At 30.6% G+C, this 17,120-nt stretch overlaps 3 protein-coding genes and 1 non-coding gene across 5 annotated transcripts; 2 read left to right on the top strand and 2 right to left on the bottom strand.

Moving 5' to 3' along the window:
- Positions 1 to 983: 983 nt before the first annotated feature.
- On the bottom strand, positions 984 to 2,559 carry LOC9302509 (NAC domain-containing protein 100). The gene is made up of 3 exons (XM_021016258.1): positions 2,139 to 2,559; positions 1,760 to 2,037; positions 984 to 1,683 (listed from the first exon to the last, which is right to left on the bottom strand). Exons 1-3 carry the CDS (start codon positions 2,323 to 2,325, stop codon positions 1,138 to 1,140), a joined length of 1,011 nt encoding a protein of 336 aa, XP_020871917.1. The 5' UTR covers positions 2,326 to 2,559; the 3' UTR covers positions 984 to 1,137.
- Positions 2,560 to 11,085: 8,526 nt separating this feature from the next.
- Positions 11,086 to 12,496, top strand: LOC9302510 (thioredoxin-like 1-2, chloroplastic). Of its 2 annotated transcripts, none has more exons than XM_021028445.1 (4): positions 11,086 to 11,485; positions 11,584 to 11,775; positions 11,857 to 12,021; positions 12,096 to 12,496. In XM_021028445.1, the coding sequence occupies exons 1-4, from the start codon at positions 11,300 to 11,302 to the stop codon at positions 12,288 to 12,290; spliced, it is 738 nt and encodes a 245-aa protein (XP_020884104.1). In that variant the 5' UTR covers positions 11,086 to 11,299; the 3' UTR covers positions 12,291 to 12,496. The 2 variants fall into 2 exon arrangements, with proteins under 2 accessions (XP_020884104.1, XP_020884111.1); XM_021028452.1 differs by having other exon boundaries at positions 11,125 to 11,485; positions 11,590 to 11,775.
- A 599-nt stretch (positions 12,497 to 13,095) lies between these two features.
- TRNAA-AGC lies at positions 13,096 to 13,168 on the top strand. The gene has a single exon. It is a non-coding gene; the product is annotated as a tRNA-Ala (tRNA).
- Positions 13,169 to 13,501: 333 nt separating this feature from the next.
- Positions 13,502 to 16,532, bottom strand: LOC9300809. Its single transcript, XM_021028438.1, has 15 exons — positions 16,245 to 16,532; positions 16,087 to 16,170; positions 15,907 to 15,980; positions 15,780 to 15,813; positions 15,656 to 15,714; positions 15,459 to 15,573; positions 15,344 to 15,381; positions 15,143 to 15,240; positions 14,958 to 15,013; positions 14,623 to 14,872; positions 14,405 to 14,526; positions 14,262 to 14,318; positions 14,110 to 14,175; positions 13,959 to 14,033; positions 13,502 to 13,868 (listed from the first exon to the last, which is right to left on the bottom strand). The coding sequence occupies exons 1-15, from the start codon at positions 16,419 to 16,421 to the stop codon at positions 13,821 to 13,823; spliced, it is 1,353 nt and encodes a 450-aa protein (XP_020884097.1). The 5' UTR covers positions 16,422 to 16,532; the 3' UTR covers positions 13,502 to 13,820.
- Positions 16,533 to 17,120: the final 588 nt, after the last annotated feature.

Genomic DNA, 17,120 nt, shown 5'->3' on the forward strand with positions numbered 1-17,120 from the left:
TCTACCTGTTAAGCCGAAAATGAGACTGGTTTCTAACAAGCAGCTAAAATAGAATATATATCTCTTGACATCTATAATGAAAGCAAAGGTGTAGAAAAGGAACGCTGAAACATTTATTTGTTCTCCAAAACCACTTACCAATCAAATTAATAATATGTTAATTTCTGAATAATTAATAAATTTTAGTAAAAAAATTTCTAAATTAACACTATCATCTAATTAAGTAAAACTTACCAAAAAAAAATCATCTAATTAAGTAAAGATAAAGTAATTCCGAAAGTATTTCATACGTTTTTACAAAAAATCTATATAAGTTTTTAATTTAACAACGAAACTAACTAATAGATATTTAGAAAATAAAAAAGCTCAAAATGTTGGTTATTACTTATTACAATTACTATAATGTGAAGTTAAAATGTTATTGCTGCTTGTTAGAAACCAGTCTCATTTTCCTAGATGAAAACCTAAATATTTAGTGATAATTGGCGTAAAACTCAAATTTTTGCAATGAGGGACGGTGATATCTCAATTCTTGACTAACAAGATGAAAGTTCTAAAATATACATTTAATTATGAACATCGTACAGGTACAAAACAGCTTTGAGAGAAAAATAAAATAAAATAAAAATAAAAAATAAAATAAAATAAAAATAAACCATCTCTTAACTAGAGATATGGATCTATTTGAACAATATAGGCAAGTGCATATTCTTTTCATTCAAATACACCAAGTAATATTATAATATACTCCTTTTTTCTACTGAAGGATGTCAAAGAAGAAAAAAAAAGAATGACTTTCACATTTAAGACCTTCAACTTCAAATGTCAAAATACCAAAAAAAAAACTGATGACAAAAGGTGAAATTTAACCAATAGACTGTTAGGACTTAGGATATACATGTATGTAGTAAATACCCAATAGACTCACCTCTCTAACGAGTATCAAATTGTATAGTGTAATATTTTGGTCAAATATCAAATCATATTTTTAAGTTTCTTTAAATTGAGTATAATAAATAGTGGAAGTTGAGATGATAATAATCTATACAAACTTTAACACACCACACTAAAAGGTGAAAAAAGTCTTCTTACTTTCGTTGACAGTAAATTAATGGGCATGTGACTCTTGAATCTTCTTCAGTAATTCCAGAAAGGTTCAAGATCAACCGGTCCTGTGGAGGAAGATGGATCTTCTTGAGAATCAAATCGTCTCTTACCGAATTCAAAATCCGATGAGATATCAGTGTTCATGTCAGTCGAAACTCCGGTTTCTTGTGAGACACTCATCGTTTTGAGACTCTGTCTTCTGTTGTTCTCGATCATAGCATGTAGAACTGAGTGTTCTTGCGTGAGAATCGGGCTCTGTAGATTCGTGGAAACCTGGAGAGACTGAGTTTGATAGAGTGGAATCCTGTGGAAAATGTCGGCTTGGATCGAGTTAAGAACAGGGCTGCTGAAGCAATTGAGTGTGGTTCCTTGGTTTTGATCCGTTTGGTTGGAGAAGCAGGGCACGTAGACGGGTTCTGTTTTGGTTTTGTCATTGTAAGGCGAAGAATCGGTTAAAGAGGGCAAAAGCGAAGGGTTAAAGTCGGTTCCAAGTGAACCAATTCGGATTAGACTCGAAATCGGGATCTTCTTCCCTCCAGCACTCTTTTGGAACACCCTGCATATCACCCATTCGTTCTGCAAAACCCACAAAAAAAAAGAAAGTTAGTAAACAAAAGGAAAACAGAGTAAATTGTTGGGTTTTCGGGTTAACCTTTGCGGTTTTCGGCAAGTTATGGGCGGATAATTTTCCTTCAAGCCTATACTCATGCATCACCCAGTTGGTTTTCTGACCTTTAGGAGCTCTTCCTCTATAGAAAACAAGTGTCTTCTTCATCCCAACAAGCGATTTGCCTCGGTATATCTCTTTATCCTTCCCGGTGGCCTTCCAATAACCGGCTTCAGTTGCTCGGTTAGTCCTTAAACCGGTGGGATACTTTCTGTCTCTCACACAGAAAAAATACCATTCTTTCTCACCCATTTTTGCCATCCCTGTATACAAAAAATCAATCTTCCAACAACATTAGGTCTCAAGAAGAAGACAAACAAAAAAAATGATAAAACTTGAAATCATGGTTATCTTGAAAACATACATGGTAACTCCCATGGCTCCGATTTGTTTAAATCAACTTCACCAATAGCTTTAGCTGAGAAGCTGATGTCAAGAACCTTCTTATGGAGATAGTGAGTTATGAGTTCTTCATCTGTTGGATGAAACCTGAACCCTGGAGGTAAATCCATCTGCTCTTCTTCCTTCTGAAACCCACAAAAAGTCTCCATCGTTTCTTTCCCAAGAAACCTTAAACCCTTAAAATTGAAACCAAAACTTAAATTTTTTTTCTGATTTAGAAACTTGTGTGGGTTTCTTGATTTGATCTTGAAAGGTTTTTTGAAGAGATGGATCCAAGGAATACTATGTAAATAAATTTATAAATAGAGAGGAAAAAGATGAACAGAGAAGTTAGGGAGAAAGGTTAGGAAGATGGAGAGGAAAATATAAAGGGAAAAGAGCCAAATGGAACTATAAAGTCTGGAACTCTGAAGGTGTCGAGAAAAACAAAATTGCAATATTTCATTTTCTTAATTTTAAGAAAATTACGTCAAAACGATAATTTTGTTTTTTTAAGAATTTGGAAGAAGAAAAAAAAAGAGTATTATTTCCCAATTTTTTTGTGTGAGGAGAAAGATACGTAGTGTGTAACGCAACTTGGGTAGGTTGTTTTAGCCCTTTCCCCTTTTACAAAACTTTTTTTCTGAGCTTTTTAAATATTCGTAGAAAATAATTCAATTTGAAAAATAAATGATCAGACCTTTAAAAAAAAAAAAATTGTTTTTTGGATCGTTATAGGAGCTAGAATATATGCTGTATAATCGTTTGTGAATTAACAAGAGAATGGAAATTCTTTGAATCTAATGCATTAAGCATGGCCGTTACTATAATTGTACTGAAAAATACAAAGAATGATCTATAACTTTATTACGTCAGTTAAGCAATACAATGAATAATGACAATGCTTAGAAAAATAAGTTTCAGAGTAACTATATGGTTTTGAATATGTATGGTGGAAACACTTAATTCAGTGATTAGCAAAAGAGTTTATATCTTGTAACACACTTAATTCAGTTTATATTTTAAAATCTTTGACTATAATAAATAATGTTGTTATTTTCTCGTATAAACATTTTCCGACTTTCATTGAAATTCACCTATATATCTTGTAAAACAATAACAATAAATAAACTCTTTCATTTCTCCGTAATGGATAAATTTGATGTTCTTAAATAAATAAATGATCTTTGTATGACTTCCCTTACCATTGTGTATTTTTTCAGTAACCATATCTAACCACTTTTGTGATCAAACAGATTAGAATTTTAATAAGGAAGTCTGTGCTTGTTAGCAAATAAGAATAATAAAAAGTTGAAATATAGATGACTCAGTACCAATTTAATATGTCAGATAGTAATGTTATAGCATAAAATATATATTTAACTTTAAAACTCTCTTTCTAAAAGAAGAATCAAGAAGGCATGATTGACAAATGATGTTTCTGCTGGTACTTTTATTGGTTATTTAATCTTGTTACCTTATTCGTCAAAGTTTAATTGTTATTAAAAAAACACTAGAAAAGGTCAAAGAAATAGATTAAATACATAGATTTTTATAAAGAGTTTCTATTTCTAAGAGTGAAGTGCGTTCGGTGCATTACTAACATATTTTGATTTTGGTACCATAAATTGACATTTATTTATGAATAAAAAGGTGTTCAGGGTGGATGTTCGCCTAGAATCCAATTAGTTTTTTAAAATATTTTACATGTGCGATCTGTATATATTCCAGAAAAATATACGACGGATTCCACAGCTTAATATGAAAATGGTGTCGGCCATTTTACATAATATTACATATTATATATTCGATAAAAGAAAAATAATATTTTTATTTTAGATCAATTTAAAAGTTTATTGTTTATCAACTCAAAGATATTACAAATATTGGAAAAATACTCGAGGGTATTTTTTCATATCAGTTTAGCTATGCAACAATTGTCCTCGTTTCTTCATGTAAATATTTTTGGGAAAAAATCGTAGTTATAGAGATTTATTTTGTTTTGCTAAGTAGAGATTTCTTTGTTAGTTTTTATTTTGGTTGTAATAACATTAACTAGAGTTGAACCCGCGGTGATTTTTTTAAAAAATTATTGATGTGAATGTTTATATATATAAAACATATTGATCGTATATGATTTTTAATAAGATGTAACTCTTATAGTTAAAGATAGTATTATTTAGCTTTATATGGCTACATATTTATAGAATAAGATTTTGACCTGACCCATCAAAATCACGGAATTTTAACCGGCAGTACACCGTATGACAAACTTTTAGATAATGATTTTCAGTTTACTTGGTTTTTTAATTTTCAATTATTTATTTTTTGTCTAACTAATTTATCATTTTGTTTGGACCCGTGGTACGAAACACATGTTTTTTTATGTTTTAAACTTATAGTTTATAACTTAAATGTGTTTATTTTATTATATTAAATTTGTTATTGGATAAAATATAAAATTCTAGATTTAATCTGTTTTGTAGAATAATATAGAGATATATGGTAGGTTAGTGTATTTTTGTTTGTTTGATGCATATACAAACTAAATATTTTTGTTTAGAAATTTGTCAATTAAAAGTAGTTGTTTTAAAAGTAAGAAGGTGTTAGTTTGTGTAATATATTGTAGTTTGTAGAATAAATATGGATATCATTTGTAACTTAATTAATTCCACACCATGATTACAAATCCAAAACATAAATCAATAAGTTAATAGTTTTATTGTTGGTTTGATAGTTCAAACCCGCTATGCTAGGTCTGTCCCACAACGGGTTTAAAGATTTTTAACCCGCAAAAAAACATTCTACAAACCCGCAAAAGTATATAGTATGCTTGCATCCCCCTGCATCCCCCTGCTTGGTTTCACAAGACTTGCGGCCATTTTACTAAATCCATTTTTCTAATTTCTTTTTGTTGGTATCACTCTTCTTATTTATAAAATATATTTAAAGTTAAAAAAACTATTATTAATTAAAAAAACTTAAGTTTATGGTAATTTAAGTTTTGTCGGTATCACTCTTCATATTTATAATATGATAACTAATAATAATAATATAATAATAATATTTATAATAAAAATAATATTAATTAAAAAAAAACTTAAGTTTTGATGATTAATTTATGTATATTATAAATTATTTTAAGAATTTAATATTATTTATATGTCTAAATGTGGATAATAATTAACCCACATAACGGTATACCGCTGAATAACATTTTATATTAAAAACATAATTTATTATTTCAATGATATACAATATTTTTTAAATAAAAGATGATCATATATTGTTTGTTTAAATATATTTGGTGTCATTTACTTTCTCAATTATTAAAAGCTATTACAATTGAAAAAAAGGATACTCTATTTTCAAAAGTTTCAACCAATTAAAGTTATTTATTATGTACTTATAAATAGGTAATTTTAATAGATAAACGGTTCAAAAAAAAAATTGGTTTGTATATTGCCAATACTACGATATCATAAATTTTTTACATAGTATAATTTTAGATTTTATTTTAATATTAAAAATATCTTTAAATTTTTATTATTGTAAAATGAAACTTTAATAATTATTTTTTTTATTAAACAAAAAGTCTTTTAAATGCACCAACATTTGGAATATTCACGTGCTCAAAGATTTTTATACTCTAGATAGATTGTCTTTTATGTGAAAATGTAAAATATGATTTAGTAGAAATTTTTATTTAATTCTAATATATATGCAAGTAAGTTTTATATACACAGTTTTTGAACAAAAAAGTTTTTTTTTTGGTGAAAAAAAGAGTCGTATATACACATTTAAATCTTTAAGATTTGTTTTATTTTTTACTTTAAAAATTGATTTAAATGAGAAGCCAAAGTTCCAAATCATATTAAATCAGATTTCATCGTTTGTTTAATTATTTCTATACATAAACTCCTTTAAAAAAATACAGAATCTAAAAAACAAAATTAAAATAAATAAATAAACCTTAGCATAAATAAACAGAATTTAAAGATTAGCTTCTTTTTTTTAGCAACGTTAGCATTAATTTTTTTTTTTAAATAGCAATTAGGAAATGAGTGAATATATAGGTATGGAAAGATAAGTTGTAAGAGATAATTTAGGATCTAAATTGTTAATAACTTTTATTAAATTTTCAAATTGTTAGAATTAAAGCCAATGGCATTCTTTGTAAATACTCCCCAACCCCAGGATTTATTTGCTAAAAGTGTTCCAAAAATGTATATATAGATTGGTAAGAAACAAAATTCGGAAGCATTAGGCAGCGCCAATGTTTATTTTCCATTTGCTATATTTAAACATATATTAAGAAAATTAATAAAATTTGGAAAATAAGCCTGAGAAATATCTCCATTTATCATCATTTGCATAGTTGAGTTTCACCAAACAATTAGGATTGGCACTCGGTTTACATTTCACTATCCCGCGATATTTTTCTTTTACAACCAAAACAATTAGAAAATTAAAACTTTAGAAAGAAATCTATATTGCTACGAGTTTATTTATGTGTTAATTGACGTTTCTTTTGGCCACCTAGATACTGTTTACATAAGAGTATTTTAGTAAATAAGTATGAAATTTGAGAATTATAAAGTTTTGAATGGTTAGTCTATATGTTGGGAATCGGATCATGCATACCAATATTTTGGTAAGTAAAACGATAGATTGTAGTATGAAGCAGGCAAATGTATGTTGTTATGAAATTTATAATAGTATGAAATTTTTGGGGAGTAAAATGAAAAAAAAAAAAACTAATAAATGGTATGGAGATTTTTAGCCTATAATAGTGCATAGTGGTCCGTAATAATGAATGGTGAATTACGTGCGGATTGGTCAAACTTTAGTCTAGATTGTATCATTCTACACAATCATTCAAAGTCTAAATAAAAGTATTCTAACAATGTAAGTATGAAATGTAAGAATTTTCAATAACCAATGACTAAAAATTACATACTAAGGTTAAATATCTTATCGTCTTTAAAATTAATTCGATTCATTTTACACCACATTTAGTTTTATTGCATCAAATATATTTTATTTTAGACAAATAATTTCGTCTTGTTGCTCATTTTTTTTTTTTATCATTTGGGTATGTGTTTAAGGTTATTCCACAAAATATTCAAGTTTTTTGGTACTAGTTAGTATGGTCACGATACAAAAATGTTTGATAGTCAAATTAAAAGTAATAATTTTTTTTCTAACCAATTGAGTGGTCCCTAATCAAAGTTTAGGTTAGATAACTCGTTCTGATATTTGCGGGATGCACGTATTAGCACGATATCACGCCTTTTGCCTCTCACATGTATATAAATATGTTTTAAGCAAATACAGTGAAATTTGGAGGGACAAGGTCTATTGCAAATGTTTATTGTTATATCCATATACTCAAAAGTAACATCTTTTTTTTTTTTAATTTAGAGTTAAATTATATTCAAACAAAAGAATTAACTTATTTACAACTTAATGCATATTGTTTTTAAAGATACAATTGAAAAACAGAGTTATCCTTCATTTTGCTTAGCCATTTCTAAATGTTTTTATCAATCATTCTTACTACTAGCTTTTCACTTAGAGATGGTTCCTCGCTGTATCATATGTTATTCCTTTCTCTCTAAATGGAGTGAACTGTTTTTGAAAGAAGTACCTTAGTATAAAAGACTTTGTCTTGTCAAGACCGTTGTCGTTGATCAGCTTAAGTATATCCTTCTAGTTTGCCGTGAAATTAGAAAGGATAACCCCTGTTACGAGTTTCTGCAACACATTTAGAGAATATGGATATATGAAAAACAAATGATCTCTTGTCTTTATAAGGTGTTGGCAGAAAATACACTTTTTCATTAAAAAAAATTTACATAATACACACAAGATGGCGCCTCTTATCAATTGATTATACAGTTAACTACAAGTAACTAAAAAATGGAGCTCACGTATAGACCTAAATCACAAAAAGAATATATATACTGTAGTAGCATATTCCCTACAACTTTTCTTATTTACTTTACTTATCCTAGCACTTTAATTAGTTTAGCGGCTTTAGCCAAATCAGAGTGACACTGCATTACTCACAATTATGTATATCACATAGTTAAAAAGAAGATTATCTACGCTTCGCTTCTTCATCGACTCTAACAGTATTATTCGCATTAAAAAACTAATACATCTAAAATAAACATATTATTTATAAAAGAAATTAAAATAATATACGAATAAAATTCCGCCTAATTAGAAAAATAGAACTAGTCACAAAATGTCAAACTAGTCTGATAATATTTTAAATTGATTAAAAAATAATGTCATAGTGAGAGGAGAGAACGAGATCAAATGAAAAATTTGGCAGTGTGATAAAATAAAAAATCTGCTTATAGAAAATGTTGCAAATTAGGTGGTAAGAAAGCTACTAATATTTCTATTTAAGGAAAATATCCACTAAGACAAAACCACGTATCAATATGCCATCGATTGGCAAACACCTTCCGGTCTCTTCGCTAATCGTAAGCCTTTGATTTTGTGATTTTTGTATTGTTGTAGTCAACTTAACCTATATTTAAATCTGCGACGTCATCTTTTTTCCTAACACCCGAAATTTAGGTGAATGGCCACGTGTCTACATGTTGAAGAGACGATTAGTAAAAAATTCAGATGTAAACGGCTAATAATTGTTTCTAAACGTAATTAACTAATTTAATCGTCAATTGTTTTCACTGTAATAGTTTCGTTCAAAAGAACCGAAAACTAAACTACAGTATTCAAGTGTATTATGATTTTTGTTAGGGTAATGGTTATCGGACGTATTTGATGTAAATCAATGTTATGTATATGGGCCACAGCCCAAAGGGCCAGTCTCGTTTAATTTCTTACTCGGATAAAGCAACCATATTAATATACAGATTAAGGGAGAGCTAGCTTTTATGGTGATACCTTATTGACCAATTTGCATGACGTTGGGCTCCAAACTGTGGGCTTCAGTCGAAGTGCTTAAGGATACGGTGATACTTGGAGCCGAATGATCAAATCAACAGTCAATCATATAGTCAATAACAGGATTAACTGTATGTACAATAGCACTAAACATGATAAAAATTTGTTATTTACAGTCTTAGAATAGAAATAAATTCGAGTGGAATGGTTTGTATTAGTGTTGCTAGCATACATAACTTAGATTCAAACTCGATAATATGGATGTGTATAAGTTGTAGACGATAAAAAAATCCATATACAATATATCGTTGTCTGTTTTTTTTTTTAGTTTAGTTTGTAAAATTATGGAATTGATAGCAATGTTTAGCGACTTTGCAATGATTTGCAGTCAATTTTGCCCATAGTTTCTAGGCATTGTTTTGGATTAAAATCCTGTGGCCCGCTTTTGGATTCTATTTGGACCATATTTTTACTGACAAATCCATGATAAAACTGTGGGCTGCATTATCATTATTTTTTTTGTCAACAATATCTGATAATGGATAATGCAAACAAATCAAAATTTAATGAAATACAGAAAAGGAAAACTGAGTGTGACTCAGTAACAAACATTTATTTTAGGATAAGATCTACATCCCATTTAAAACTACGGTAAAACTTCTATAAATTAATAATGTTGGGACCTGCAAATTTTATTAATTTAGAAAGATATTAATTTATAGATAAATTAATAATTCTTAATTTTAGAGAGATTTTACTAATTTTTTAATTTCTTAAAAAAATTCTATCTAAAAGAAAGTTTATTTATTTATTTATAAGCAATATATTTTTAAAACCAATTCATGTAGAGAAGCAATTATTAAGTTTAAAAAATAACACAAACTTTTTTCGAATAAGGGAATCATATTTCATTCAAAATTTTACATATAATATTTTAAATATATATTAAGTTAAATATACATATATATATATATATATATTGATAAGTTTATACAATTATTAATTTATGAAATTGATAGGACCATATGTTTATATAAGATTTTTAGAAAAAATATTATCATATTAATTTATCGATTTGTGTCATTTTTTACACTGTCCCAACTCGGGACCGAAAGAATTTATTAATTTAAAGAGATTATTAATGTTTCTATACCAAGAGGTATAAGGTTCGAGTCCCAGATACTGCGATTTATTAACAAATTTGTAGATTAATGGAGGCAAGTGTGCATGAATTATAGTCGTTCGCCAAAATTCTACGTAGAGAATGAAGTGTCATCAGGTCGTGGATCAGTGAAGGTGTCCGTCAAAAGCATGAAGAAAGAAGTGTCGTATGTCGTGGATCTAATAAGGGTCAAAAATAATTGTCCGTTGTAGAATCGTTTGTATAACAATTCTCATAATTTGCAATAAATAATAAATCCAGACGTTAAAAAATAAAATGAATAATTTTCCAAAGTTTGTATATGATTACCTTTAAAATGGTAATTTCTTCTATAACAATTATTCAAACAACAATCAAATTTTATATAATATGTTTGACAAAAATTGATTTTTCTTTTTGTTTTCATAATATCTTCCAATTGGATTGCTATGCAATAGTAGCAATACCATTGTATAAGCTAAGTGACCATGTCCAACGAGGAAAAGCCCCATACACAGTCAGCAACACGTTTCATGCGACGAAGCTGACAATGACGTTTTTTTTTCACTGCTCCTTCTCACAAGGAAAAAAAAAACAGAAAATCATTTACAAAGAGAAATTTTCTGTTTTTTTTTTCATTCATTAAATTCATAGAATGAAGATAACCATGAAATCGTAGCAACAACACCCAATCCGGATCTTCAGATTTTTAGATTATTGACTAATGTTATTAAATTATTGGTCAACAATCGTTAATCACTAGACTGACTGAGTTAATAGTTAGCACAAATCACGAAATCAACGGTGAAAAAATGGATAAAGACAAAACAAAATCCAATTGGATAAACAAGGACCCCACCTACGAGTAAATTCCAATTTTGTCTTAAAAACACACAAGTTTCTGCGTAACTGTGCAAAGTGTTTTCTTCCATTGATATCGAGAGGTCAATAAAGTGATAAACTTTTTGTGATTTTTCTCATTCAAAATCTTTGCACATTTTCAATTTCCTCCAATCTCAAATTTCTGAGTCTTTCATTGATTATTGTTTTTGCTTCGCTTTCTTAAAACAAGATTTGACATGGATGCAATTTCATCTCTTGGAACCAATCATGTTCTTTGTGGGTTTTCTCCATTTTCTCAGGAGAATCCATCAAAATCGAAACTTTTTCCGGTTATGAGTCTCGATTTGAAGGAACATCCCATGGTTTCAACAGATTTCACCAACCAAACCTTAACCGCTTTCTCTTCTTCCTCTGTGACTCCTGTAAGCAAAAAAAAAAAACAAAAAAAAACATGTCTTTTTGTTACTTAATTTTTGTGGTTTTATGAATTACTATTTGGCTTGTGATTGAAATGGGTTAGTTTCAGGCAAAGACATCATCAATTGGTAAGAGTAGAGGAATGCGATGGTGGGAAAAGTCAACGAATCACAACATGTTAGAGATTCAATCTGCAAATCATCTAGTTGACTCTTTGTTAAATGCTGGAGATAGATTGGTTGTTCTTGATTTCTACTCTCCTGCTTGTGGTGGCTGCAAATCTCTCCACCCAAAGGTACTAATAGTGTTGTTTTTTTGGATAGTTTCAGTGAATCTGGTTTGTGTATTGATATGTTTGTTTTGTATACTATAACAGATCTGTCAATTGGCTGAATCAAACCCAAATGTGATGTTTCTTAAAGTGAATCAAGAAGAGCTAAGAACAATGTGTCATGGTCTTAACGTTCATGTGCTTCCTTTCTTTAAGTTGTATAGAGGAGCAGAGGGTAAAGTCTGTAGCTTCAGCTGCACTATTGCAACCGTAAGCAAACCATTTTGCTGTTTTCATATCATTGGCATATTTTGGCAGTCAACTTAAATCTATTTTTCTTGCAGATCAATAAGTTCAAGATAGCGTTGGATAAGCACGGTAGCGAACGATGCAGCCTCGGGCCAGCAAAGGGATTAGACGAGAAAGAACTTGCGGCTTTGGCATCGGTTGGGGAACTGAAAATGAGTTCTTTAACATTGCATCAAGCTAGCATCGTTGGTTATAAAACAGAGGAGCAATATCAAACGATGGTGCTATAAAAGAGATGATTTTTCATTAGGGTTCTTTGTGATTTTGTAGATATTAGTATCCATTGTGATTGGTTTGGCACCAAGGTTTTATTCTTTTTAGTTTCAATCAAATATTTAGCTGAAACTTGTTACTAGAGTTACATTTTTTGATAATCGTGTGCCTTTCAAATTTTCAATATTCGGAATTTGGTTATTTAATCTGAATATTTGATTAAGAACGTAACTCTGTTTCAAGAACATGATTCAATATATGTGTTTATATCTGAACCAAACAGACAAGAAAGATTTGGTTATGTCAAAATTCCAAAGGCTTTACCTCAGCGTCAAGATTGTAATCATGTATGTATAACACATCAGATCTGATGATTATTTGAATTCCATCATTGGTAAAGCCTTTCACTTTTTAACTCCAATCAAAAACAAAGAAAAAGGTTTTGTTTTGAAAACTGAAAGTAACGAGTTTTGTTAATGCATCAGAGAGATTCCCATTAAAGACTATAGTCAACACAGATAATTTCTGATGTCCCTGTCTGTTAATCGTCACTTGCAAACAACACAAACCCAAAAAAAGAAGAACTATCAGCAACCAAATCCTATACTACTCAATTCAATGAAGGAACAAAGCTTGAAAACAAAGAAGAATTTTAAGATTGTGATGAAAAAACGGCGTTTAGAAACAGAGACTAGGAACAGGAAGAAATATAAGTTAGGGTTTTAGATGCTCGTTCGCTCGGACTTATATAGAGGATATTGAGGAGGGACCGGTATTTAACAAGAATGAAATAAATATATATTTTAGTATCCTAATAGCAAAGGGGATGTAGCTCAGATGGTAGAGCGCTCGCTTAGCATGCGAGAGGTACGGGGATCGATACCCCGCATCTCCACATTTTAAAAACTGACTTTTTTTTTTTATTTATATTGCCGTAACAAGAAGCTTTTTCTTCAGCTCAGTCCAAACATAGTTTACAAGCCTAAGTTTTGCACTAAATATATATTTTATGATCATCCATCATGCTTGTTTGATGCCGAGTTTGAGATTGGAAATGGTTCTTGATTGTGTTCAGCCAAAAAAAGCAAATGAGACTATATATCTATGTCTGAACTCTGAAGAGTATCTCTTCTTCTTTGACTTAATAAATAGAGGTAGAGCCAAATTTAGAGTCTCTTACGAATTGGAGACAGAGAGCCAAAATGGCCCCATAAAGTTGACAAAAATGTAAGTATGGGATAATCAAAGCCCCAAGTGCATGAACTTTACTTTAATGTCAGATCCATCCATACCTAAGGGGAAGTTCCTATTATGTCGGATTCGTATCTTATTCTAAATGACAATATAAGTAACTATATTAGTTCATGCAAGAACTTCTCTTTGTTTTTGATAGCGAGTGACAGCTGACACTATAGAATACATAGCTCGCTAATCGAAACGTTTCTAGATGATTGATCCCTCTAATCTCAATTGTTTTAACTATTATATAGTTTCTGAGGCATTTAGAGAAGATGACTCTAGCCTCCTTAAGACTTCTTCTGCATGCGTCACTTTGGCCCCTCATTCTCTGATGATCGAATCCCTTCCTCAATACGCTACAACACACACAAAGATTTTGGTTACTGTTTCTTTCTGTTGAGATCATTTAGACTTTCGAAGCTTTGAATATGCTGACTTTTTCTTACCTGAAGAAGATAGTTGTGAAGCGAATCTAGTGTCTGCGGGAATGTGGTGGCCGAAATATTTACAACAGTCACTCCCTGATTCACAAATAAGCAATGTTAGAACCGTAAAACCTGAGAAAGAAATTTTTGAGTGATCAAGGACCCAACAAACCTGTGAATTGAAGGAACAAAGGTAGTCTTCAATGGTCTTTAGGTTTGTAATTAGTCTATCTTTCTCCTGCAAAAAAAGAAAAGCCAAACATGTGTTCATGCAACTTTCAAGATCAGTTTAGTTTTCTTTTTAAGCTTCAGGTTGTTTAATACCTTAGATGTATATTTCTCTCCAGATGTACGGGAAGAGATCCACTCCTCTAGCAAAGCCTGAGAAAATGAGATTAACAAAATAAAGAAGTGAGAAACACTACTTTTCGAGTTATATAGCTTGAAAGAAACAAATTTTGAATCACCTTATGATCGAATTCAGACATCTTTAAAACAATAGATATGACTATTGGTTCGGGGCCAGATTTCGTTTTTCCACTTCCATCTGCAGATTTGCTTTTCTTCTCAGCATCTTTTGAACTTTCAGCTGCACACACACGAAACGAAATAGAACTATACAATCATACAGAAGAAAATGCAAGAATTTGCATAAGAAGAAAAAGGTTATGCTGAAAATACTTACCGTTGATTTTACATTGTGTAACTTTTTCTGATAAGTCGATAGCTTCTACAGATGCCACGGCTACATCCTGAGAATCGGGTTTCACAGCACTATTGTCGCTTTCTTTCGTGTTTGAAGACCCTGCCTCGAGATTCTTGTCCGAGGTTAACTCTCTTGAAGAGTTTGTTTCGCTACTGTTCTTCTCGGTATCATTTGATGGAGTTTTGTTCTCATCATTCATTAAGTATATGCTTGGATCTAAATGTCTTCCCTGTGATTACTCGACCAATATTAGAAAACAAATGTAATTGCCAAAATATAATCTAGTGGGTATAGAGCCTTCACAAACAATATACCTCAATTATAATGGGTTTCCCATCTTTCATTGCTTTCTTTAAATCACCACCAAGTCCTACACAAACCACAAGCCATTGAGTATTGTCAAAACACAAAGAAAAAAGAATAAAGAGAGTAACAATCAACAAACACAAAATGAAAACAAATTAACAATCTTACAGTTTCCAATACCAAAAGGAAGTACCTTTTCGAACAATTCTGCATTCTCTACAGAATTCAGTAATCAACTCTTCTGATGAGCCGAATTCTCGAGTCCATACAGGGGTTGATGTTAACGGAGCACTACATTAAACAGAAATAAACGTGTTTATGCGCTCCTCTATAATCTTGTAACTCTTAGACTAGAGGATAACAATGTACATAACTAAAAAAGAGAAAAACATACTCAGTTGCTGTTCGAAGCAGCTCATATACCATGTCTGTCTGTGTAACAAAGAGAACTTAACAAACATGAAAAAAATGAGAAGAAACAGATGAAGAAGGGTTTATGAGCAAGTTACTTGTAAGACGTTAGGCAAGTTTAGTCTCTGAGCAAGTTGTGTAGCAATTGTGGACTTGCCAACACAAGCTGTTCCGCAAACAAGTATGACAAGAGGTACTCTTTGATGATGAAATCTAAAAACCAAAACTATAAAATCAAAAATATGAACTTTGAGAAAAGATTTTCAAACAAGTAAAATATCATAAAGCGTTTTACTTTGTCATCATGTTGTAACGATTTATGTATTCTTCTCCATAACCACGTCGCTCCATTAGCTGCAAATTTCAACCATTAACAGATTACTTCAATGTTCATAAGATAAGAGATATGAAGTGTGTACCTTAAACAAATTGGTTTCTAAATCAGACTGAGAGCTGCAAAAAGAGACAAAGCAAATAATGTTACAAACAAACATCAAGATTATGTAAATTGAATCAAAAAGAAGAAGAAGACGAAAATGGGCATACACATCAAGAAGACTGTTGTCAATTAGAAGCTTCTTGAGTTCAAGAGAAATCTTTATAGCCTCGTGATTTGGGATCTGAATCAAAATCGGCAAATATTGTAACCAATGTTATTGAAGAATCATTCAGTGCTAAAATCTTAGAACCTGAAGAATGTGTTTAGATGTCAAAAATAGAACAAACCTTAGTAACAGTTAACATTCTACAAACTAAGAAGCGAGACAGAACATAGTAGTGATCGGCGTTGTCTCCAAGCCATACCTTCACCTAAAAGTCGTTGATAAGAAAAATCAGAAACTTTAAAAAGAAGAGAATTGAAAAAATTGAAAGAAAAATCGAACCTTGACGAAATCGTATTTGGAAGAAGCGTTACGAGGAGAAGAAGGAACAGAAGAGAATGATCGGATGTTGATATCTCGAGGTTCGTGTTCGCCGTTGTTGATGATTCCATTAGGGTTGTTTGTTGTTGTTGTTGTCATTGAAGAACTAGACGATGATGATTCCTCTCTGTCCTTCATCTTCCAAATTTTGACAACAAGTTTCTGAGTCTTTTTTCTTAAGAAGAAGAATTTCGATCTCTCTCTGTATTATAATCTGTTGATGTTTCCGACATCTCAATGACTTCTTTAGGACATTCTTTTCCTTTATTGTTTTTTTTTTTTGTTTAATGATAAGAATATCATTATTATTAGCCCATATTGAGAATTGAGTCCACGTTTATTTGGCCCAGGCCTATTTAAATCACAATAATTGTTGACAACAAACAAACATTATGAGTCCTAGACACTGACATATGGAAGACGGTAGTAATACAGATCATTTTGCTTTCTATATCTCTAATCGCTACAATTCGATGATACATATAATTGGCCGTTTTGAATTGCATTATTAAAAAACATCAATTAGCATTTCGTGGCTTTAAGTAAGAGATTTCTCTTTTGTTTGTGTCTCCAGGTATTGAGTTTTTTCTTCCTTTCTTTCTCTTCCATGGATTAATTTAGGAAAATAACATATTATGATTTCAGTTTGACAAAAATAACCCTTGTGGATGCAGTCAAAGAGCCTAGTAAGGGAGAAGAGTGCAGCTTTCTGTTGTTGTGAAAACATGAACACATCGGATGACAAAATTGATTTATAAGCCAATAAAAAACATTCATGTTTCTTTTTGTTAACTTCATTAACTGTCAGATCACTAGGAAAATTTTTGTTGATCTTAA

Source organism: Arabidopsis lyrata (assembly GCF_000004255.2).
Source record: "Arabidopsis lyrata subsp. lyrata unplaced genomic scaffold ARALYscaffold_8, whole genome shotgun sequence".
NCBI lineage: Eukaryota > Viridiplantae > Streptophyta > Magnoliopsida > Brassicales > Brassicaceae > Arabidopsis > Arabidopsis lyrata.